Source organism: Mesoplodon bidens (genome assembly GCF_964165515.1).
Source record: "Mesoplodon bidens genome assembly, chromosome: 3".
In the NCBI taxonomy this organism is placed as follows: Eukaryota; Metazoa; Chordata; class Mammalia; order Artiodactyla; family Ziphiidae; genus Mesoplodon; species Mesoplodon bidens.
Genome location: NC_138178.1, coordinates 147912594 through 147936386, shown reverse-complemented (window position 1 = coordinate 147936386; position 23793 = coordinate 147912594). Strand labels below are relative to the sequence as shown.

The following is a 23793-nucleotide window of genomic DNA, read 5'->3' as shown; positions in this document are numbered from 1 at the left end:
ATGAGGCTGGGGAGTTACTAACCTTTCTGAGTGTTGGTTTCCTTTAATTTGGAGTAATATTAATACTACTACTTCATAGGGTCGTTATAAGGATTAGATGTGCTAATCCATATAAAAGTGTTTTTTCTAGGGTCTGGCACATGGAAGTAATACTCAGCAAATATTAGTTGTTTTTACCAATACACCGCAGAAGATGTATCTAGCCTAGTATTCTGCTGTAGACAAATCACCTCCTGTCATGGACCTATCATCTATCCAGGGCCAGGCCTTGGGACCCATCTTTCTAGTAACTACTATTCACAATTCAATGTCAGTAATGTTGCCCATTCCATCCTATCTCCTCACACACTCGCACACACCTATTTCCCTCTCCCCCATACGAACTGAAGAGCTTAGAAACACGGGGAAAGACCCCTGAGCAGACAAGATGGTGTTGCAAGATCTACAGGCTTCCTCTTGAGTAGATTAGTCCTTAGACCAGCATCTCTAACTCTGTACTAAGGTTGACAAGGTACACAGCTTAGTTATCTTCTCCAGTTTATAGATGCCTGTTTAGACATATAAACTATAAAGCAGACAATTTGTAGGAAAGACCTCGGGATGGAAAACAGACAAGAGGAAGAGGAGAAGGATCACAGAGCACTTGGAGAGTGTTGTTAAGGGCCCAGCTGCCTTTCTGATCACCCTCAAGAGTCATTCTTGAATTGTGGTTCAGCAAAATACTTAACATTAATACGATGTGGTTGAGGAAATGAAGGCAGCACTTTCAGAATATACCCTCCCTGTCCTCAAGACAACTAAAACAAAAAGTTCTGGATATAAATTCTGGTTTCCAGGGAAATCCAGTCATCCGGATGGGAGCAATTCTTAAAACTATCAGACAAAGGGATTTTCACCACATTCTGACATTAGCACATGATCTTTGGGCCATCTAGGAGGTAAGCAGTATTAAATACCATCCCAAGCACAGTCTGGTCTATAACACTTGGTTTCAAGAACTGAAGTACATTGATATTGTCATTGCGCTTACTTTTTCAAGGGCACAAAACCCCCCCCCATAACTGTTTACATATTCTGCCATCTGATGTTCATGAATCTATGAGAGCTCAGGTGTAGGACTGGTCATGTTTTGGGGGAAAAAATAGCATAAAGAATATTGTCTTGGCTTTAGAAAGCCTAAGAATTAATTGCTGAAGCTTAACAGAAACTCTTAGAAAATAATGGGTTCAAAGCAAATTAACAGATTGAAAAAAAACCCCAGCAAAAACAGCATGTGCATGCCCAAAGGAGAAAAGAAACAGTTGATTAAATTTGTTCCATCAGGAAACCTCCCCAGAGACAGAGAAATTAAATTTTCAACAGTGCTGCTGGCTTGGCAGGAGCTGGGAGGGGTGGGGAGCTCCTGGGCTTCCCTTTGGGAAAGTCTGGGAACCAAACTGCCCAAGCATCACAAGCAGGACCAGCTCATTTGAAGCCAATTTCTGACACATGCAGATGCAGTTAAGAAAAAGCTTGGTAAGTCACATTCAGCCCTCCAGGCTGAGAGAGCAGGGGTCAAAAACAGCACTTTGCGTTTTGGACAGCAATTGGATACAAATGGGAGATTTGGGGGAAAAAGAGTGTCATGGAACATAAAAGAAAAACGTCTAACAGTCTGTCACGCTGAGTCTCTTTTTAACATTAAGTGTTCACTGTTTCTCAGCTACTGGTGCAAGATGTTTAAAACGTATATTACCAGACACCTCTATCTGTAATGGTGACTTTCTATACTCAGAGATGTAAATCCTGTGAATGGTCCGAGTTAGTGATTCTTTCCAGCTGCTGCCGCCACATGCTGAAAGGGAGCTCTGGCCTGAGTTAGACTTTCCATGGAGGGAACTTTCAGCATCGCATTGTATCCTAGCGCTCCTCATAACCTCCTACACTCTGACCCAGTTGGGGATGTTCTCCACGGTACACAAATGGCCCTGGACTCTCAGACCTACCTCCGTGGGGTGCAGTCATCATGTGGGGGGATAATGACAACTTTCACGGTGACAGACGTTCTCAGGAGATCGATCATCTGCTCGTGGCTCAGAGTGGCCACCGCCACCTTGCAGATCTCCACCAGCCGGCTGCCCTGCCTCAGCCCTGCCTGCCAGGCATAGCCGTAGGGCTCCACATCTGCCACGATGCCCTCGTAGTTGACGTGGAAGCCAAGCTGTCCCAGCCCATTCCTTCGCAGAGTCATCTCCACCGATTCACAGCCCTTTGACACGAACTAGACAAAGAAACAAAAGATGCACAGTTTAATGAATGCAATAGGGTCTTCAGTGGTACGCATGGCAAGCAGGGTTATTTCTGAATACCCTAATGCCAGCTGAAGAGCAGCCTGGTTATTTTGCCTTCACTAATCTCCATTCATTAGGCCAAAAAGAACATACTTGTCTCAGCGGCTTCTCAGAGACCTACAGGGAGCTGGCAGCAAAGAAAAACGGTATTCTGCTACTCATTTTGCCCTTAAGACAGACATTCAAAGCAGCAGATACCCGATCCAACAATTCTTTTCACCGACTAAAGCAGATTGGCTGGGCTACATCATCAGTCACAAGGCAATGGGATCAGGTCACATGCAAATGAGTTTCCAACAAAAACGCACAATGTGTCTTCCCCCACTTGTTCTACTACTTTTCCTTCTGAAAAAAATGATGGGAAGCAAGTGTGACATAAACTCTGTGTTCCTTCGCATTGTTAAGGGAGTTTTCAGAGGAGCTAATAAAACAGAACAAGCTTCTGTAACTTAGCTCTAGCCTGTACTGAAAGCTTTACGAAAGGGACATGCATGTAGGTAAGTGGACGGAAAACACTGACCTGAAGCCTTTTGACAATCTCTTTGATGTCCTCATTGTTAATGAAACTCTCCACGGACACACATTCACCTCGCTCATAGAAGATTTTGAGGCTGGTGTCGGTTGAGGTCCACCCTATCACATCTCTGCAGGAACAGTTGAAAACCACGCTCTTTGTTTCCTGTTCGATGAGGACGATGAACTCGTTGGAGACCCCGAGCAGGCAGTCTATCTCCATAGCCTTGTTGTAGTCTTTGGCCCGGACAGCCCACACAATGGCCCCCATGCTACTGAGCTCAGCTCCTGGGTAGGGCTTAGACTTTTCTTTCTTCTTGGAGGCCAGAGAGATGAACGGAAACTTGCCGGACGGGTCAATAGGGGTGTTGGTGACATTCTTTTCTGCCAGATCTTTCAGGTATTCTTGACGTGTCCGGGTTGCCATGGCCCGGAACTTCTCCGACTTATGAGCAGCATTTTCTGCATTAATCACTTTGGCCAAAAGGAAGTCCCTGAACACATTTGACTTAGGGAAAGTGACCCCTTTGGGGATGGGAGGTCCAAAGGAAGGCACATCTCTGGACCTGGTGACGGCCACACTAAGAGACAAAGCAAAGATCAATGAGAAAGAGGCTTGTCAATACTTCTCAGACTCACAGAATGAGAATAAAATACACTTTCTCAAAGACAAAGATGCCCTTCAGAAGGAAAATAACTGTCATCGTCCCACAAGAAACAACACACACTTCTACTTAACAAGTGCATACTTTTCATCCACTCATATTTAGGATTTATAGAACAAAATTTTTTCTAGGTCAAAATACCCCAAAAGCTTAAACTAAAAATTTAAACCAACCATAACTCCATGAAAAAAAAGATTTATTGTAATATTCTTCATAGTAGATAACATTTTAAATCCCTAGTGATTATTTCCAAAGGGGGGAGGGCGTTGGCTACTATAACCATATAACCTTTCAGAACAAGCACAGATTATGTAAGAACATAAATGTTATCCCCATTTTACATATGATGCCCACAGCAGTCAGCTTATAATGAAAATATCCACAGATGCATGACATAAAAAAAATGGATTAAATTTTTAAAAAATTAAACAAATATTATTTGTTGTCCTATGTGTCAGGCCTTAAGCAACCAGATCAAAGAGCATAATTTTAAAACAAAAACTGAAATCTGAGTAACAGAAAGAGATTATGATTTTTTTTTTGGTAATAGCAACAGTGCTTTAAAACCATATTTTTAAACTTTGGTCCCAATTCTCTACTTTTGGTATGGGAGCCTGACTATTTGTGAGACTATGCTCCTTTTCCCATTCCTTTAAGCAAGACTGATTCAAGAAAGCCTGTTCCACATGGACATATATACACTACCAAACGTAAAATAGATAGCTAGTCGGAAGCAGCTGCATAGCACAGGGAGATCAGCTCGGTGGTCTGTGACCACCTAGAGGGGTGGGATAGGTAGGGTGGGAGGGAGGGAGACGCAAGAGGGAAGAGATATGGGGACATATGTATATGTATAACTGATTCACTTTGTTATAAAGCATAAACTAACACACCATTGTAAAGTAATTATACTCCAATAAATATGTTTAAAAAAAAAAAAAAAAAAAGAAAGCCTGTTCCAGTCATTTCCTCTGCATCTACACTGTTAAAATTGGGACTAAGAAAAGGATCATACAATCTGTAAGAACCTATTATTTTTAATCTCAAAAGGAAAAAGACTAAGTTTTTCCTAAAACAATAATAACAACAACAACAGAAATTAAATGGGGATAGGTTGTGTGTTTTATATTTCAAGATCTCCTTCCAGGACCTCAGCGAAGTTTGAGAGGGCTGGAAATGAAGATTCTAACAGATCAAACATCCCTTTTTCAAATTATCTAATTATTTAAAAGTGAGTCAATTATGCAACCGTACTAAGTATCAGCAGAGCAACACAAAATGTGTTTCTCCAGAACTCCCAGAATGGAAAGGACATAATCAGAGAGTGTGCATCTTTCAAATTAAACTGAAGAGCTCTGCTGCACTATTTTTTCTTTATTTCAAGGGTTTGCTTGAAGATATTCAGCTTTGCTTTTCAAAAAATGATGGTTGCTTGTGAAAATAGGATAAATAAATAAAAATCAGCAACCTCAGAAGACAAACTATATATTTTGTTAGAAAATGCCACGAGATGGCCTATTTCTGAAAATGGCTTTTCACAAATTCATTAAAAAAAAAAAAAGAAAAAGACTACCTAGTTCACTTCACGACAAAGAAAGGTGGCAAGCAACATCCCATTTTCTAACTGGAGATGAGAATTCACAGAAACCTCCACATGCGTGATAGCCTAATTACATCAGTATTAGAAAGGCAATTTTTCTTGTGTAATGTGAACTGTCTGGCTTGAAGGCTGACAGCTATATAATTTTAATTTGATTATGTTATTTTTTTTTCAAGTCAAGCAGATGACGCTAATATCCAGATTTGCTAGCTTTTCTAAGAGGAATCCCGTAAGGATCCAGAAATATTTAGTATCTTTCATTTTTAAATTGGCAATTTCTTCTCTTGCTAATTTCACATCATTATTCTTTCGCAAGAAACAGCTGTGATTTTATTTTAAATAAGGAGAAGAAAATGCCTAGCAGGTGTCGATATGAGGACCATCCATCCACTTGCCCCTTAAATTCACTGGTTATCTATAGATCTATTTATTAACTAATAGGACTTTAGACAAACATATACTGAAAACCCACCAATAATTAGAAGCCTATAGAATGAACTATGAGGGAAAAGACTGAACCCTTAACATATAATTATCAGTGATTCATCACGGTAGGGAGGTAAATGATACAAACACTAAAATCAGCTTTGCATCATTAGAAACAGAATCCTCACAGAAGATGATGAGGAAGATGATACCCTAGAATGTTCTTTTCAAATAAAGAGTTTTGTTTTGGGTAAATTTAACTTTCAAGTTTTTCTACAAGGTTAAAAGCTCATTAATTTAGATGCCACTAATTCTGAACTCTTAATAAGGCCTGTTTTAAGTTAAGTAGAGAGAATATTTTTGCCTTCCTAAGAAAAGCCTTTCTAGAATTTCAGTGTGCTATATATAGATACTTGAGGTGTATTAATTATAAATGGTTTTTGCTATTTTTAAAAGCAGATTCCAAAGGGCTTCTTGTCTACACTTATGTTTGCCTAGTATGCAATATTGCATCTCCTTAGAAATAATAGATTCTTTAAAATTATAGCCATGCCTTATTTGCTCAGCATTGTCAAGGACTAGTATGTTCTACTCAAGAGGGTTATCTAGATCACAGAACAGACAGAAGGTCAGAGGCTGAAACAGTTATGGAAAGTTAGCACTGGGGGGTGGGGGACTTAGAGAAGTCAGGGTTCCTCAAACTCTGCCAATAAAATCTTGAGTTTCATCTTAACACTTATCTTGATTTTGCATTCCACTGAAGAATATTTGTATTCATTCTAACACGAAAATCTGTCCTGTTCCCCAAATCTCGGAGTACAACTGAGGGAGCAGGAAGGTGTTCTGTTTCACTCTCATCTGACGCATCCCTGGACCTCCTTTTGAACAGCTGGTAGACATTTTTCACTGCTCCAGGAAACAGACTCAGAGAAGTAAAATGATTTGCCCAGAGCTTGTTAGAGAAAGCCAGGACTGGAATCTGAGCTTCTGGATGGCCAGCAGTGTGACAAGACCACACTTATTCCCTGAGTGTGGAATCTTCCACTCTTGAGGTGCTTGCAAAAGGGACCATCCACAAGAGTCACATGGCCAAAGAGACCACCATTATAGGCTGTTTCTAGTGGGCCTGGGCCTTTGTTGGCATCAAAGACCTTGGAAGAAGTAGCAAGTTGATACATGGGAATGTTCCAGAGGCATCTGAACAGAGGTCTCAATGAAAAAGAGTGAGAATAATAAGACACTTCAACTTCTGAAGCACCATGGAAACAATAAACAACGAAGTTTAAAAGGAAGGGAACTTAGCATCAAAACAGTAGAGAAGTTTCCCCTTGAAGCTTAGATCAGACTGCCAGCTTGGGGAGCTTTCCAAGAAAGCAGACCTTGGCAAAGGACAGGAAAGATGAGTGGCAGAACAAATGTGTGCCCACTGTTCCCTCTTGGGGCCTCTCCACTTCTAAGAGTCTTCAATCACCAGCACTCACTGGGCACCGACTATATGCCAGGACCGAGGATGAGATGTCACAGCCTCAGCCCTGCAGAAGCTCAAAGCCTGGTGGGGCTACGGCTCGGGGTGTGAGTGTTCTCCTAGGGAGGTGTAGCGCGCTACTGGAAACACTTCGGAACAGCACTTTGTCCAGTCCTGGGAGGTCAGGGGAGCGCTCCCAGAGAAAAGAAGAGCAGGCGTTCATTGGATGAAAGTGGCAGGGGTGTGTGAGAAGAGGCATTCTTGCCCAGAGAGTGGCATGTGCAGAGAGGAGGTGCTGTAAGTAGCTCTATGCTGGGGGGAGGACTGGGAGAGGTGCCAGTGGACGCTGAGGGACAAGAGAGGCCAGACCTGAAGGGCTCCATGAAGTAGGCTATGCTGGGGACTCTCAAAGTTGCCCTAAAGGGGGCTTCCCTGGTGGCGCAGTGGTTGAGAGTCCGCCTGACGATGCAGGGACATGGGTTCGTGCCCCGGTCCGGGAAGATCCCACATGCCACGGAGCGGCTGGGCCCGTGAGCCATGGGCGCTGAGCCTGAGCGTCCGGAGCCTGTGCTCCGCAAGGGGAGAGGCCACAGCAGTGAGAGGCCCGCATACCGCAAAAAAAAAAAAAAAGTTGCCCTAAATGGTTTTAAGCACAAAGAGTGACACATTCAGAGTTTTGTCTTAGAAAGGTCAGCTACGTGGGACAACAGGGATGCTGATTAATGATGGCTTGGAATAGACTTTTCTGAAAGAAATTTCTACCTTCGTTATTTTTCTTCCTGGTTGAAGCTTGCATATTTATTTATTTTTATTCAAGAGGAGAAAAGAAGAAAAAGGCATGGTCATTTAATGTGCATACACAACACTCCCTGCCTACACCAGATACTTTACTTATGGGATTTCAGGTAGATGTCAAGCCACCTTCCATTGAACAGAAAGGGAAATTTAAAATCTCATATGTTTAACTGTCTGGTCTGATTCCAGGTGCTTTTTATACTACATCATGCTAACTCCTTTCAACATTTATTACATCTTAACCACTGAATACAGAAATCTTTCTGAGAGGAGTAACATATATATCTACCTTCCCAAACATAGTTACTGACCACAATTTAACATCTGTTTTTGAAGACAGTCTTTATAAAAACCACTTACTACTATACTAGTTTTGAAATGAACAATAATTCTTTAATTTCATCATATAGTGAATCAAAGTTCTACCTTTCAATTGTTTAAGATGTCCTAAGATTTTTAAATAGTCTGTCTGAAATGAATCCAAATAAGGCCCATACATTACAATTAATTAATTTTATCTTAAATTTTTATATTCTGTTAATGCCCCTCCACTTCTCTTACTTCACTTCTCTTTTATTTCTTGCAATTTATTTGTTGAAGAAACTGGGCTATGTGTCACATAGTCCAGAGACTGAATTTTGCTGAATACATACATGTTCTTTGGTCTTTTGTATTTCCTGGCCTCTCTAGAGGTTTGATTGGATTCACATTCAATTTTGGGAAGAGAGGATAAGACTAATTTCTAGATGGGGTTGTATTCTTCCATTATGAGACATGCATTTGTCTCTTTTTATGATGTTTGCAGCCTTTGATGATCAATGCCTAGATCCATTAATTTATTACTAGTTAAAAAAAATGGTGACAAAGATTTTGCACCATGTTTTTACAAAGTGAGGCCCTTGGGGTGAGTGACGGATATTTGGTTGTTTGGTCCCAAACCAAGTGACCCCAGACTGCTATGCTTATTGAATTTGTACCTTTAACGTGAATCATTTTTCTACGTCTCCCTTATTGGTAATCACTTATTGATGCTTTCAGTACATCCTTGCCACTAAACGGCTCATCTTTTTGATTTGTTGCATCTAATCTGCTCTATCAACTGAAACCAGACAATTAAGCTCTTTGTAATGATACAAGTAAAATAATAGAGACAAGAGGGTCCTCGTATCAGGTATGGGCATAATAAGCTTTTGTACACAGACTTAGTGATTCATTTCTGAGTTCTTGGCTATGTCTACTATTCAAGGTCAACTGGCCTCTGGAATTAACTTAAACTAGTCAGTTTTTCCTGTATAAACTTTCTAGTTCCGAGGGTGATACAACACACATTATTTCAGACCCTCATTTCCATATTCACTATAGGGATTTTTGTCACTTTGTTCCCCCGTTGAAACCCAGAGCCTAGAATAGTGCGTAGTATATTTTGATCAGGACTGTAAAGAACTAGTGAAAAATAAATGAATAACAATAAAACCTAAATTTGTGTTTCTGTATATAAATTACTTCGCACGATGATGGTGAGTAAATTTTCCTAGAATTATTTATACAGTGTTATTTGCTGGCCGAGCATTCCAAGGGCTTCCACTGCCCACTAACCTTTCTGACAGCACAGCCTTCTTACTGTACTTTCCACTTTCCTTCCTGCGTCTACGTGTTCATCTATACCACTTTCCACCCCTAGACTCACAGAATTATTCTCATTTTGCCACTGAATTCCACCATCTGTGCTTCAAAACACACACCGAATCCTATTTCCTCAGTTAAATGTTCTTTATATCTTTAGCCTGTATTGACCCCACAATTCTCTACACAATTAGAGCAAGACACTTCTTTGAGGAAATAACTTTACACACTTTGGGCACCAAGTAGATGTCAGTAAATAAAAGTGAGCGTTCAGGGCTTCCCTGGTGGTGCAGTGGTTGAGAGTCCGCCTGCCGATGCAGGGGACATGGGTTCGTGCCCCGGTCCGGGAAGATCCCACGTGCCGCGGAGCGGCTGGGCCCGTGAGCCATGGCCGCTGAGCCTGCACGTCTGGAGCCTGTGCTCCGCAACAGGAAGAGGCCACAACAGTGAGAGGCCCGCATACCGCAAAAAAAAAAAAAAAAAAAAAAAAAAAGTGAGTGTTCACAGTGGAGAAAGTGGGAAGAAGAGATTTTAAATGATGAAAAGGCTTTGAATTATTCTAACTACACTTCTTAGAGATACATTAGATTTAAATAAAATTTGTACAAATTAAATGCATCTCTAAGCTTTCCCACCAGAGTATCCCTAAAGAAAGAGGCCTATAAATTCACATCTCTAGTAGTTTGGGGCCAATGTATGAGAAAAACCCACAGGTATGAAAACTCTTTGAAGACCCACATTGTATCTTAAAATTGATACAAATTTTCCATTCTACTTCATAATACATTTATTTTCTCATGAAAATAAACATCCCTTCCCCCAAGCATTAAAGACTACAAGAGAGGTACCCTAGTTATTCTGGACCTTTAAACATCTCCTGGCATCACCACATACCCCAGGAAACACACCTACTTGAGTTTGAGAAGGACTGAGAAAAATTCATGTACCCAAAGTTTATAATAGGAAAAGATCACGACTTTAGTTCCAAAAATCACAGTGCACTGGGTCTTCAAGTAAGCTTGGCAGAGGGGAATTCCAGACTAGCCCACGTCTTGTGAGCAGGGGTGTCCAGTGTCCTCCTGCAAAGGCTCCCAGCATCACAAGGTGGGCTTAAGAAGATGGGCTCTCCAGGTAAGAGATTAAAAATAAGAAAGAGAGAGAGCAAAAATCATGAGTTTCAGGCTGGGAAGGAGGGTTTGAAAAGAATAAAACAGATATCACTTACTCATCCAGCCAAGTAATGAAGAAGGTTCAGACACCTTTGCTCCTTATCAGTCTATTTAGACTTTCACTGGCCATACTTCCAGTGGCTACCGAGTACTGGAAATGTGGCTAGTATGACCAAAGAGTATTAAATCACATTAAATTTTAAAAACTGACACTCGATTCAGTTTTTCAAAAGTCTTTGAAGGAGAGGGAGACATACTTAAAAAGTATGTTTGCAATAAGCTATTATGAATCTACTTCTCTAATTGCAAATTTTATGAAATCTAAATACAGATTATTTCCAATGAAAACTGAGCATCCTGAGATGAGCTGTAAGTCAAAAACGCACTCCAGATTTCAAAGTCTTAGTCCAAAAATATGTAAGATATCTCAGTAATTTTTAAAATTTAAAAATTACATGTTGAAATAATAATATTTGGATATATCAGGTAAATAAAATATACTATTGGGTCAAAAACCATATTGTTAAAATTAATTTTACCTATTTCTTGTTACTTTAAAAATATGGCTATTGGAAAATATAAAATTAATATGTGACTTGCATTACATTTCTATTGGACAGCACTTTATCTAAACAAACACCTTTAAAAGAAGAATCTCTTTTTAAAAGAAAGTACATAGCTTTCCACTCCCCAAACTTCCTAGTGACCACTGCAAAAAGGATTTAGCTTTCTATCTACAAAGTTGTATGAAATCCTTTGCGCGAATCCAGTACACAGAACATTTCAATTGCTTGGGGTATTTTCTAAATGCTAATAGTTCTCCACCCCAATTACAGTCAAATGTTCTGCACTAATTCTTTCCTTCTACACCTAAATAAAGCAGCTTTTGGGGACCATATTCTTGAGAAAAAGCTTCAGATCTAGGTTTTCTTTGTTTGAGTTTCCACCCACTGAGTCTAGGAAACTACAGAACTCCCTGGTCTGGGGTTTTCATACTGGCACCTGAGAAGTTCAGGAATAGCTAGTACGTCAGCAGCAGGGGCAGCAAAGACCCCTACTGCACACGGCATGGAGGGAGACAGCATGGCAGAGCCATTAAGAGACTGGGCTCTAAAATCAGACTTGGTACATTCAAACCTAAACTCCACCCAGTACCAGCTGACCTCGTGTAAGTTACCTTACCCCTACGCGCTTAAATTTCCTCATCTGAAAACAGGGATTAAAACAGCACCTACCTCAGAGGTTTTAAAACTAAATGAGGGCTTCCCTGATGGCACAGTGGTTAAGGATCTGCCTGCCAATGCAGGGGACACGGGTTCGAGTCTTGGTCCAGGAAGATCCCACATGCTGCGGAGCAACTAAGCCCATGAGCCGTAACTACTGAGCTGGTGCTCTAGAGCCCACGAGCCACAACTACTGAGCCCGCGTGCCACAGCTACGGAAGCCCGCGTGCCTAGAGCCCGTGCTCCACAACAAGAGAAGCCACCGCAATGAGAAGCCCGTGCACCTCAACGAAGAGTAGCCCCTGCGTGCCACAATCAGAGAAAGCCCACGTGCAGCAACGAAGACCCAACGCAGCCAAAAATAAATAAATAAATAAAATAATTTTTTAAAAAAATTAAATGAGGTAACACAAATAAGGTGCCTAGATCAGAGCTGCGCTTCTAATTAGAGCTCATCATACATAGTTACTGTGGAATGGGGAAGGATGATGGCAGTCAGCTGGAGTCCAGTGTAACCTTGACTTGTTTTGTTCCCTGAACTTGCTTGTTCTCTTATATTTAACCTGCATTACACTTAGGATTAGACAGTTGTAGATCTCACAACAAACCAATTATCAGTCTGCACTGGCCACTTTCTGTGTAGGTGGCTCTGTTAATTCAAAAACAAAAATCCAAAATTAACAAAGCCTTGTCTTCTAAATTTTAGGGATGGAAAGATACGATAAGCTTTCATATTTTGAAAGGATAGATTCCTATTAGGACATCTTACTAATGCTAGAACATCCTCGCACATCTTCTTGGCACTACACTCACGTCAACACAGCATCACAGGTTCGTACCCTCTTCAACACCAACCCTCTCCAAGATTCTTGCAGAGGCCTCTGCAGGTAGATGCTTGAATTCTGATACTCATGAGACTAGGTCAACAAGGGACACTGAAACCATTCCACCAAATGCTTAACAAAGCATAGAAATACCCATAAGACTGCAGTCAGAAATGTTAGAGGTAAGCAAGTCAGCCCTAAGCAAGGGTTTGGGCTTTTAAAAAATAATAATAATAATTAAAAAAAATTAAACTTCTCTTCCCTACTTATTATGATCATTCTTCTCTGCTTTTGGCATGGCAAAAGCAAAATATAATTAGCAGCATGAGTAATTAGCTGGTGTCCAGATGGCATGGATGAAGGATGCCACCTAAGAAGGAGGTGCAAATGGAAACGGCAGGTGTCTAACCAACATGTCTGGGGAATGTCAATGCCATCAGGTTACGTCATCCTGTGAATTCAGCCATCCCCAAGCATAGTTTAAAGACAGAAATACATAGCAATAGACTTCCCACTGCCACTTCAGAAAGCAGAGTCGGAGGGGACCTTCGACGTGACCGCGCACCAGTGCCCATCCAGCCACCTCTGGAGCCAGTACCTGTAACAGACACTGTCATTGCAGGGGTTGTGAACCCTGACAATGACGAAAACGTGCTGAAAGTGGGATCGGATGTTTTTCGGGCTGAATGGCTGCGCTCCAGGCTCTTGGAAAACAATTGTTACGATATCGTTTCCAATGTGCCGCTTCCGTAGGAGCTAAAAGAAAACATAAGCAAGAGACATAAATGACAACGCTCTGCTTGTTCCTCCCTGATTCCCTTATGTAACTGCATTTAAAACATTCATTCATTATTAATCAGTACATATTAGGGGAGGTAACCTACACAGTTATTGTCAATATTTTAGCCGGTCTTATCATTCGCTCCAAGGAAGAATATGGAAATGAATATTCAGAAATTTCATAAAGCACACAGTCCATTCAAATAGATCTAACTAATCTCTAGCATATGACGCCAAGTCCCAGCATCTCCAAATCTTCAGTTTCCATAACAACAGCTTTGTTCCATTTTCATGTAAGAAAGAAACTTGCCATAGGGAATATTTTTTAAAGATGAGAACGGCTAAAGTAATTACAACGCAATTTATGTTCTGATTTAATTAGCTCCATTTAAAGAAATGTGGCTAAGGTGTTTTCTGATAATACTGTTTGTGGCACAAGCTGGGAATACAGAAATTAATAATATTCCAAAATGTTCTAACAGTTTTAAAGCAGGTTAAATAGCTTCTTTAATTACAGTGAAAGCTGCTTAAGACCACCTTCTGTTTCACGTTAAACGGTGTTTTGGAAAGGTGGCTTTCAAATTCAGGCACTCCAAATCATCCTAGATCAGCGCCTCTCTAGGAAGGGGTTATTAGGGAGTTTAACTCAACCATGTGAAGAAAAACTGAACAAAATTTGTATTACTCATATTTATTACATGGAGGCTCCTACCAGGAGGAAAACAACTAAAAATGACATTTATATAAACTATCCATTAGACATAAGCTTGTATTTATAAACCTTCTAAAAAAAGGTTTAAAAAAAGGTCTCTGCTTTAACTTACACAGATTACGTATCAGTAAAATCAGTGATTGAGTATTGGCTGCCAGCTGGGAGAAACAATAGCCTATTAGATTAGGGTTGAGAATTGGGAGTTAGAATGTTCAGGAAATGTACTTTAACCTTAGGAATTTTAAAGCATCCCGAATGATCTTCTAATGAGGCTGTATACTTCATTTCTAAACATGCTATATTATCAGATGTTACAGAAATAAAGGCTGCTCTGTATTGATTGCTATATAAAATATACCCATCATCAAAGAATATTAATCTCCTCAGGATCTTGAACCTATCAAGCTCAAATACAATCTATGTAAATGTCATTCCTGCATAGATGCCATTGTCTTTTTGATACAATGTCATTCTTCCTTCAAAATATGGCCTGATATGTAATGTTACTGTCTTACTAAAGGACCCAAATACAAATAAACCTATCCATCTCACATTATATATAATGAAAAAAAAGACAGTATTTATAAACCAATCTCTGGAAAAAGATTTTGAAAGACACATTCTTTCCGGTTTTTCCAAGCATAACATAATCTATGTAGAAGAAATAAATTCTTTAGCTAGAGAATTTAAAATTTCTTAATATGTAGAATACCAATAATTCTTTCACTCTGATTCAGGACCATAATACTTTTGCCTTGATTGGACCCCAAATTAAATAATTTGGATGGATGTCCACTTAAATGCCAACTCACTCAGCTCAGCCCTTTGACTCATTTAGCTGGATATACAATTGAGTCTTGTTACTAAATTTTTTACCCTCATTCCCCCACATGTTACCTTTCTCTGCTGAGCAATCAGGTAGAATAAGCCTTCATCTCCCCTTTAAAGATCATTTGTTGATGTTCTTAAATTCTCTCTACTGTCTGGTCAGAATGAGCTTAGTATATTTTTCTTAGCATGGTGTTTCCCTCTCAAAAATCTAGAACTTGGAATTTGCATAAAACAAACTGTCAACAAACTCCAGATAGGGGAATTTATCTTAAAATAGGTTTATTTCAGATTTATAGCTGATTCATTGCTTTGCTTCCTACATTTTGATTGCTTTGGTAATTTTAAGAGGCAAGATTTTTTTTTTTTTTTTGCGGTACACGGGCCTCTCACTGTTGTGGCCTCTCCCGTTACGGAGCACAGGCTCCAGACGCGCAGGCTCAGCGGCCATGGCTCACGGGCCCAGCTGCCCCGCAGCATGTGGGATCTTCCCGGACCGGGGCACGAACCCGTGTCCCCCGCATCGGCAGGCGGACTCTTAACCACTGCACCACCAAGGAAGCCCAAGAGGCAAGATTTTGTAACTGAGATGTGTGATGTAATCAAACCTAAAGTGACGATGTGTTAGATTCGATCCATGTTTTGTTAAATTCTGTGAAAGAGGATGTGATTCATTCTGCAGCTGGCCCTGTGTTCTGTTAATACAACAATTGACAATAACAAAATCTACGTCCGTTTTAAGGTCAGAAGTGATACTAGACTGCTGTGTTTATAACAGCTACTGAAAGGAGAGTCTGTTAGTTCTCTGGTTCTTTTAAGTTTCAGTTTGGCATCATTTGTTTTAAAACATTTTTTAAAAACAACAACTACCACATACTCTTTAAAACAGTACCATTTCCATCTTGCTCTGTACCATCTGCCATTTCTTAGTTTTCACATTTTATCATCTCACAGACTACATTTTAGTACTAGGCCTTGTGCTTTTAGATCTTTTTAAAAGAAACTCTGTGTATGAGGTACACAAGAGGTACACAAATGCAATTGTTACTTATGTTGTCCCCTGAAGAACACATCAAGCAGAAACATTTTCCTGAGCTCCCATCGACATTTTGATTTTTCTCCAAGTTAGTGGAGGAAACCTTTGAAATTTGAAATGAAACATCAGTACTTTCCTGCTTTGTACACTGGCCTCTTGAGATGAAATTTCACCCACTCATTATGTGTTCTTTGTGACCCTGCAGAGTCATCTAATCACCATGATTTCAACTTGTTCTTTTCAGATTTCAGGAAAACCTCAATTCTCGTGGGTGAAAAGCAAATGATTAATTCACAAAGCCATCCAGCTGGCTGTTAACCTAGAATTTGTGTCTCTTCATTTGTTTTCAGCTCATTTGCTATTCCTTACTTCCACAAAGTACAAAGCTTCCTGCTGCTGTGACAGGTGCAACATTAAATTCTGGTTTAAGATTTTATAAACTTGCCACTTAGGCTTCTGGGGGAAATGAAACAAGGGCAAAAAACCCCACAGATAACACAAGGATCTCTTACCTGCTGCTTGTTGTTAGGTGTGTATGGCAGCATGGTAGAAACATGGAACATGATCTCATAGTCTTTGTATGTTGTGTACAGAGAATGGGTTCCAGTGGAGTCAGCTACAGTAAAAAAAAAAAAAAAAAAATACATGAGACAACTGTAACAGTAGGAAAAATAGTTCATTTAAGAGATGGATCTCAAAAAAAAAAAAAGGGAAATGATTTAGGATGAAGACATCCTAAGACAAGACACAGTATAGGAGTTCTTACCCATTTTTTGTACCCAATTCCCCCCTTGGCAGTCTAGTGAAGCCTTTGGATTCCTTCTGAGAATAATATTTGTAAATGCATAACAAAATATATAAGATTTCAACAGAAATCAATAGATTGAAAAATACCACTATCAAAATAATTTTAAAATGATATAATAGCATACGATTTATATAATAAGTTTAAGCAGTTGGTCTAATAACTACAATAATTCTGACATAGTGAAGTGCATAAGCAGTACCTTGACAGACTTCCAACAACAAACAATATAGTATGAAAATACCTATGCTTTCTACTGGTGATAAAATCACAGGTAGAGCTTATACTACTGTGGTGTGTTGCCTACATTCATAACTGAAGGAAATGCTAAATTTCAATTAGGGGTCAGTGAAGATAAATGTAAAATTACTTCCCATCCAAGTTCACAGACCCCTGAATTCCGTCCACAGACTTCAAGTTCAGAACATCTTTTCCAATACTTCTGACTCAAGCAAGAGAACCGTTTTGTTCTTAACAAATAGATGGAAACTTAACAAGACTGTAACACTGAATAACAAAGGTATTACAGCAATGTCCAACAATTTAAGACTGAGTGTGTTCTGTTCTCACCTTCCTTAAGGAAAAAAACAACCTCAACCCCCTTAATCATTAACAAATCAACGTGCTCATAAATACCTGGAAACCAAAGAGAATTATTAACTGTCCAGTTGAAGGGGAATATCTTTAGATTAGGACCTGGACTTACAGGCGGCAAAATGAACAGAAATGCATTCGTTTTGGGTAAACTCAATCCTTCACCAACCATACTGCTAAGGAGCAAACACTTTACCGCATTTTAGAGAATGACGCTGCAAGACAGCCTCTGGCATGTACCGAAAGGCAGTAGTTCTCAAACTGGAGTGTGCATGGAGTCGGCTGGGAAGCGGCTTAAAAGGCAGCTTCCCATCCTCCACTCCCAGAAATACTGCTCTGTAGGTGTGGGGCTGGGCAGAAGAATCTATTTTAATAAACACCCCCAGGGGACTCTAATGCAGTAGCTGCACTGCCCTTAGGCGCTGCTCTGAGAATAGACCATAAGGGAGGTTTGCAGAGACTTGTTAAGATGTTCTAGAGCCCTGAGTTTCAACCTTGGATCTTAATTTTGAAGAGGGCATAAAACACAAAGGGTTTAAAAAACAAGATAAATGTAGAATAAAGCAAAGACTACTTTTGAAAACCTGCAAAGATACGCGTACCAACACGTAAAGCCCCCCCAAAATATCTTCTAAATGTTAATGACCATTACCACAAAAAAATACAACTGCAATAAATCATTGACCTACTTAAGACAGATCTTGAGTATGAAGAAGGTTTCTATTGTTAAGGACCCTTGCTATAAATACCTCTAGAACTGATTCGCACATTTTACAACTTTCAAGTCAATGTGTCAGCTGGGATGAGTACTTACATGTGTTTCAAGTCAATTTAAAGCAAAGTTAATGAACTAGAAAACAAATTATCATCCAGTGTTCATTTACTACATTTTGCTTTATATGTCTTTCTAATTCTAAAGGCATTACTACCAGGAAAGAAAAATGAAGACAACCCTGAAGATAATTTGTTTTCTATTTCTTGTCCTTTCTCTCTTTCCGACACTTGCCTCATTTTATACAATGGATGCTGCATGACCAGTCTTCTTCTAAGGACCTCTGAAAACCCCAGCTTTGCTGATAATTTTAAACAGTCTGGAAACAGTTTCAAAAGTTTCAGAAATGAAACTGGGCCAAAACAATGAAATTTTCTTTTCTGAGAAGAAAGGAATTCCAAAATCCTGAAATTACTGTGTACATAACAGAATTGCTAAATTTTACCAGAGAGAATGGAAACTGAATGTTTGTTATATTCTCTGAAGAATAAGGCATTTAATGTTGTTATTATTATTATTTTAGTGACCTTGAGACCATGAAATACTTAACAGAATGAAAATCAGGAAGATGACCATTGGGAAGCATTTTTTTTTTTTTTTTTTTTTGCGGTACGCGGGCCTCTCGCTGCTGTGGCCTCTCCCGTTGCGGAGCACAGGCTCCAGACGCGCAGGCTCAGCAGCCATGGCTCACGGGCCCAGCCGCTCTGCAGCATGTGGGATCTTCCCGGACCGGGGCACGAACCCGTGTCCCCTGCATCGGCAGGCGGACTCTCAACCACTGCGCCACCAGGGAAGCCCCACCAGGGAAGCCCAGACCATTGGGAAAATCACAAAAATCTTTTTTTCTCTGGTTGAAAAGAGTACATTGAGTGATTTCTAAGGGGAAAAATATGTTTATAGAAGAGGGATAAAAAGAAGATAATGCTCCTTCATATTTGTATGGAGCTTTAAAAGTTAAAAAATAAATTTGGGCATCTTATAGGTCATCTTGATAATCACGTGATTTGCCTCCAAATTATACTACCAGCGAATGGTGTATATCCACTAATAAGGTCGGCCCTCTACACTAAGTCATAGAAAATAAAATTTCTAATATTCAAACTAGATGATAAGAAGACACTGAATAATTGAGGAATGATAAGAATATTCTTCTCAGCTGCTTTGAAAAGGTGTCGATAAGTGATAATACCCTACATTAGGCCCTTCTATTTGAAGATGGCATGAATAGGTTAATAAGTTTGTAGAAGCAGTTTCAGATACGGTCAATGTCATATTCATCCTTGACTTCTCTTGGCTCAACTCTTCTGCTTTAAGGGGAATAAAACTTGCAATGATAAAGGTGGATGTGTAGGAATCTGAATCAGGAAAAAGTAATTTGATTTTTATGTAACCACTTCCTGGTCAATAACAGATACGTTTGACTTCAGAAAAGCTAGATAAAGGATCAAGCCTAAGCAATTTGATTTTGGGGAAGTTCCTAGTTTTAAATATTTATGAATACAAGGAGAAAAGCAATCTCATGACCTAATTGCATGTAGACTAATAAAGTCAATATAATGGAGAAAGCTTAAGCTCAGTTTATGAACGTCCTCACCACTACAGAACACATCAAATGCAGAACAAAATCGCAGACAGGTTGAGGATCTGATTATTATCCATAGTTTGAAATCCTACAATAGTCAGCTGGCTGCTGAGGGCCATCCATTTAAGACCCCAGATCTCCCTTCTATGAAAGCTTGCCTCTGGGTCTGGGGATGCAGAGGTCAATGCTCAGAAGCACAGCCGGGGACAAGTATTAATGTCTGGAACACTGGATAGCACACCTCTTTTTTTTTTTGCAGTACGCGGGCCTCTCACTATTGTGGCCCCTCCCATTGCGGAGCACAGGCTCTGGACGCGCAGGCCCAGCAGCCATTGCTCACGGGCCCAGCCGCTCCGCGGCATATGGGATCCTCCCGGACTGGGGCACGAACCCGTGTCCCCTGCATCAGCAGGTGGACTCTCAACCACTGTGCCACCAGGGAAGCCCGATGGCACACCTCTTGTAGTACTGTTCACGCCTCCTTGTAGTACTATTTCATCCACTCAGTAACAAAGTATTTGGGGAAGTCAAGAATCCCACCTTCTCTGGCATCTACCATATTTACTCATGTTTTTTCAATGTACTTTTAACCATGGTCAGGAGGTAGGTTACTTTACTTCACTGAGGAAGGGATCAAGGAGAGTTTGTAATACCACCCTTTGCCATGACAGGAGAATTCATACTGTGTCAGTTCAGGGAACGTGCAAGCATGCATGTGTATGTGCCCAGGACTGAAGGCTTCTTAAAATCACTAACATATGGTGAGAAAAGGATAAGCGATGATGTGGGACAGGTACTTAGGAATCAGTCACTACTATTTTCTACCTACTGAGCACTTAGCAAGATACCTGCAATTACCTGGATTCCCACCTGGAAGTAAGAAGACCTGAATTCCAATACCTCCAGCATCATTTACTAAATGACCAAAAACAAATCACTTCACTTCTCCACCCCTCAACCCTCGATATTCTTCTCACTGTTGTGAGGACTGAAACAATGCATATGAAAGTACTAGCCCATAAAAGATGCTCAAGAGATGTGTTGATCAGAACTTAGAATTTTGTGCAGCTGAGATAAAAAGTGTAGCTGCCTTAAATAGGGCCTTTTACATATTTTAATTTCTTTGCCAACTGCATCTCAGTAACTAACACTCAAAGAAAAAACCTTCCACTATAACACAGTTTAAAGTTCAGGAGGTGAAAAAAGAAAACTTTTCTTCATTCATCAGTCTCTAGAACTCCAAATAGTCCTTTGCATGTGTGAAACATTTAAATAATGCTAGTTTTACTCCTTTCTTTATCAAAGGTTAAATATTCCAAATAAAGGATTTATTTTCTTTATGAAATGTCTTCCATCTCCTCTAAGACCGTGAATCTCAACGATCTTTATAGTACTGCTGAAAAATGGGGGAAGCAACAAGCATTCACTAATATTGTGGCAAATCAAAGAAGGCAGAGCTTTGAAGGAATGCTTTTCCAAGGGTTTCTAAGTCTCTTACGTGCTGACTTGACAAACATGCTTCATTCGGGAAATAAATTCCCCAATAATAATCCATACACACAGCTTAAAATGAGGGTGGTCTCCAGCTTTCAAATAATAAACTGCTTGGTGGGAAACTTATTTTCGTATTTACTGTAGTGTGAGGGGATGGTAATTACCTAGAGGTTATGCCATCCAAATAATGAAACAAAAAAAGGAGAAAAAAATTTACTCCTGAAAGTTTCTTCTTTGCAGAACTGTTCCAACCCCTGACACATCTGTAGCTTGTTTGCTAGAAGTCCTTATTTCTGAGATGGAAACTGGACTTGTATGGAACACTGGGAAAAAGAAGAAATGGTTTGACAGTTCCATCAATCCGTCCTTTCCTGAGCCTCTTCCTCCTTTACCAAAGTACTAAAATCTGAATATAATTATAATACATGACAAGTGGAGCTGTCTCATGAGACGGCTTGGGTATTTTTAGCTCAAGGGCTCGAGAGAGGGGAAGATACAGCCACAAGGCAGAGCTCTGCGGGCTTCACTGTACCTAATTCTACATTTATGCTTTCTCTAAACACGTCGTTAACCATAACACTAGGACCTGTTCTCCCTCCTTAATGCTTACTAGCTGCCTAACCTTGGGCATGTTAGTTAATCTAAAGAAGCCAATTCTGTAAAATGGGGATAACTGGCATCTAGCAGAGTTTGTGGGGATTAAATGAGATGACATGTAACAAGTATCTAAGACTTCTACTTCTGGCCATAACAGCACTTGGTATAGGACCTGCTCTCCCATTGTAAATAAATAGAAAAATAGACAAAACATCTGAAACAACTTTTTTTCAGACATTTTACAATAGGCAGCATTGGATAGTGTTCCCTGAGAAAAAAGTATCAAAGAAGGTGAGCCCTATGATCCCCACCCAGCTTTCTACCTGGAAGTACTTTCAAAACAATGGCACAGAGCAGGGATTTGAAGAGGGGAGCTAAAACATGCTGGAGGTTTGGAAGGTTGAGGTGGCTGATATTTGCTGGGCAGAATACCAAAGAAGAGGAAACCACACAGTGAAAGAGGCTCAGAAATCTACACAGGGGTTCCCTTGAGTCTTGGGCTGAATATTAAGCTGCACAAGCATAGAGTGAGGTTCCAAAAGCCAGGGAAAGAAAAAACATTAAGGTAATGTACACCATGGTGACAACAGTTAATAACACTGTATTTCATAAATGAAAGTTGCTGAGAGAGTAGATCTTAAGGGTTTTCATCATAAGAAAATAAAATTGTGTAAACTAGGTATGGTGACAGATGTCAACTAGACTTATTTTGGTGATCATTTCGGGATATATGCAAATACTGAATCATTATGTTGTACACCCAAAACTAATACAGTGTTATATGTCAATCATCTCTCAATTAAAAGAAAAGAAAAGAAAAGAAAAGAAAAGAAAAACTATTGGGGAAATAACAACTACCAGAGATTTGTCAGCCAAACAATTCTCATAGTTCACACAGGGGTAGAAGTCATTCAACTTCTGACTGACCACAGCAGAGACACCTCACTGAATATGCTGGTATTCATCAGGTGCCTTAGCAGGAGGGCTAAATTAGCCAGAGAGTAAAGGCTACTCTAGGTATGCTTTAAAAAAGCCTAAGAACAAGATTCATAAAGGTCAAGCTGTTCTATAAGTAAATTAATTGCCCACCAAAATAAAACGACACTCTTTAAAGAAGACAACAAAATCCAGGTCCTCAATGATGAAACATTCGCAATGTCCACTATCCAATCAAAAATAACCAGACAGATGAAGCAGTAAAATGTAACTCAAAAACAGGAGAAAATTTGTTAAAGGGAGACCCCAAATGACAGGGATGATGGAATTAGCACACAAAGACTTTAAAACAGCTATTATAAATATGTTCAAGGCTTTAAAAGGAGGACATGAACTGAATGAGAATAATATGGAAAATATAAGAAAAGAGAACCCCCCCCCCAAAAGAGAAAAAGAAAACCCAAATGCAACTTCTAGACCTGAAAATCACAATATCTGAAATGAAAATTTCACTAGATTGGATAATAGCAGATTAAGACACTATGGAAGAAAAGAAAAATACAGTGCCTTAAATGCATTAATTGGAATTATCCAAACACAAGCACAGAGGGGAAAAAAAAGTTTAAAAATCAAATCACAACTGGTAAGTGACCTAATATATGTGTAATTAGAGATTCAGAAGGTGGAGGGTGCAGAAAAATTAAAAAATGAGTTTGGCAAGTAATATTTTAATTTGATGAAGGCTACAAATCCACAGATCCAAGTGACAACTACACTGTCATATGGAGATGGAGTGATCCTTTAGGAACACATGTTCTGTAAAGCATTTTCTCTTTTTAAAGATCATATTGAAAGAGTTTCCTAGCACAACATAAAGTTAGGTAAGATGTGGTGAGCTTATCTCACAGTACACAGAACAAAGTCTCACCTCTGGGTGTGTCATGGCCAGTAGGAGGCTGCTGGGGAGAGTGCAGAGGCCTGTTGATCCCCATTTCTGTGGTCTGTTTTTTTTTTTTTTTTTTTT

The 23793-nt window shown here is 39.8% G+C and overlaps 1 protein-coding gene across 5 annotated transcripts in view; it reads right to left on the bottom strand.

The window, feature by feature from the left end:
- Positions 1-23793, bottom strand: part of SIPA1L1 (signal induced proliferation associated 1 like 1) — a 138880-nt gene that overhangs the window by 72709 nt on the left and 42378 nt on the right. For all 5 annotated transcript variants that reach the window (XM_081227829.1, XM_081227830.1, XM_081227833.1 and 2 more), the window contains exons 5-8: positions 16502-16605; positions 13232-13389; positions 2851-3424; positions 1986-2260 (exon numbers count right to left, since the gene is read on the bottom strand). In XM_081227829.1, coding sequence (XP_081083955.1) covers positions 1986-2260; positions 2851-3424; positions 13232-13389; positions 16502-16605 — 1111 coding nt within the window. The remainder of the gene's footprint in view (positions 1-1985; positions 2261-2850; positions 3425-13231; positions 13390-16501; positions 16606-23793) is intronic.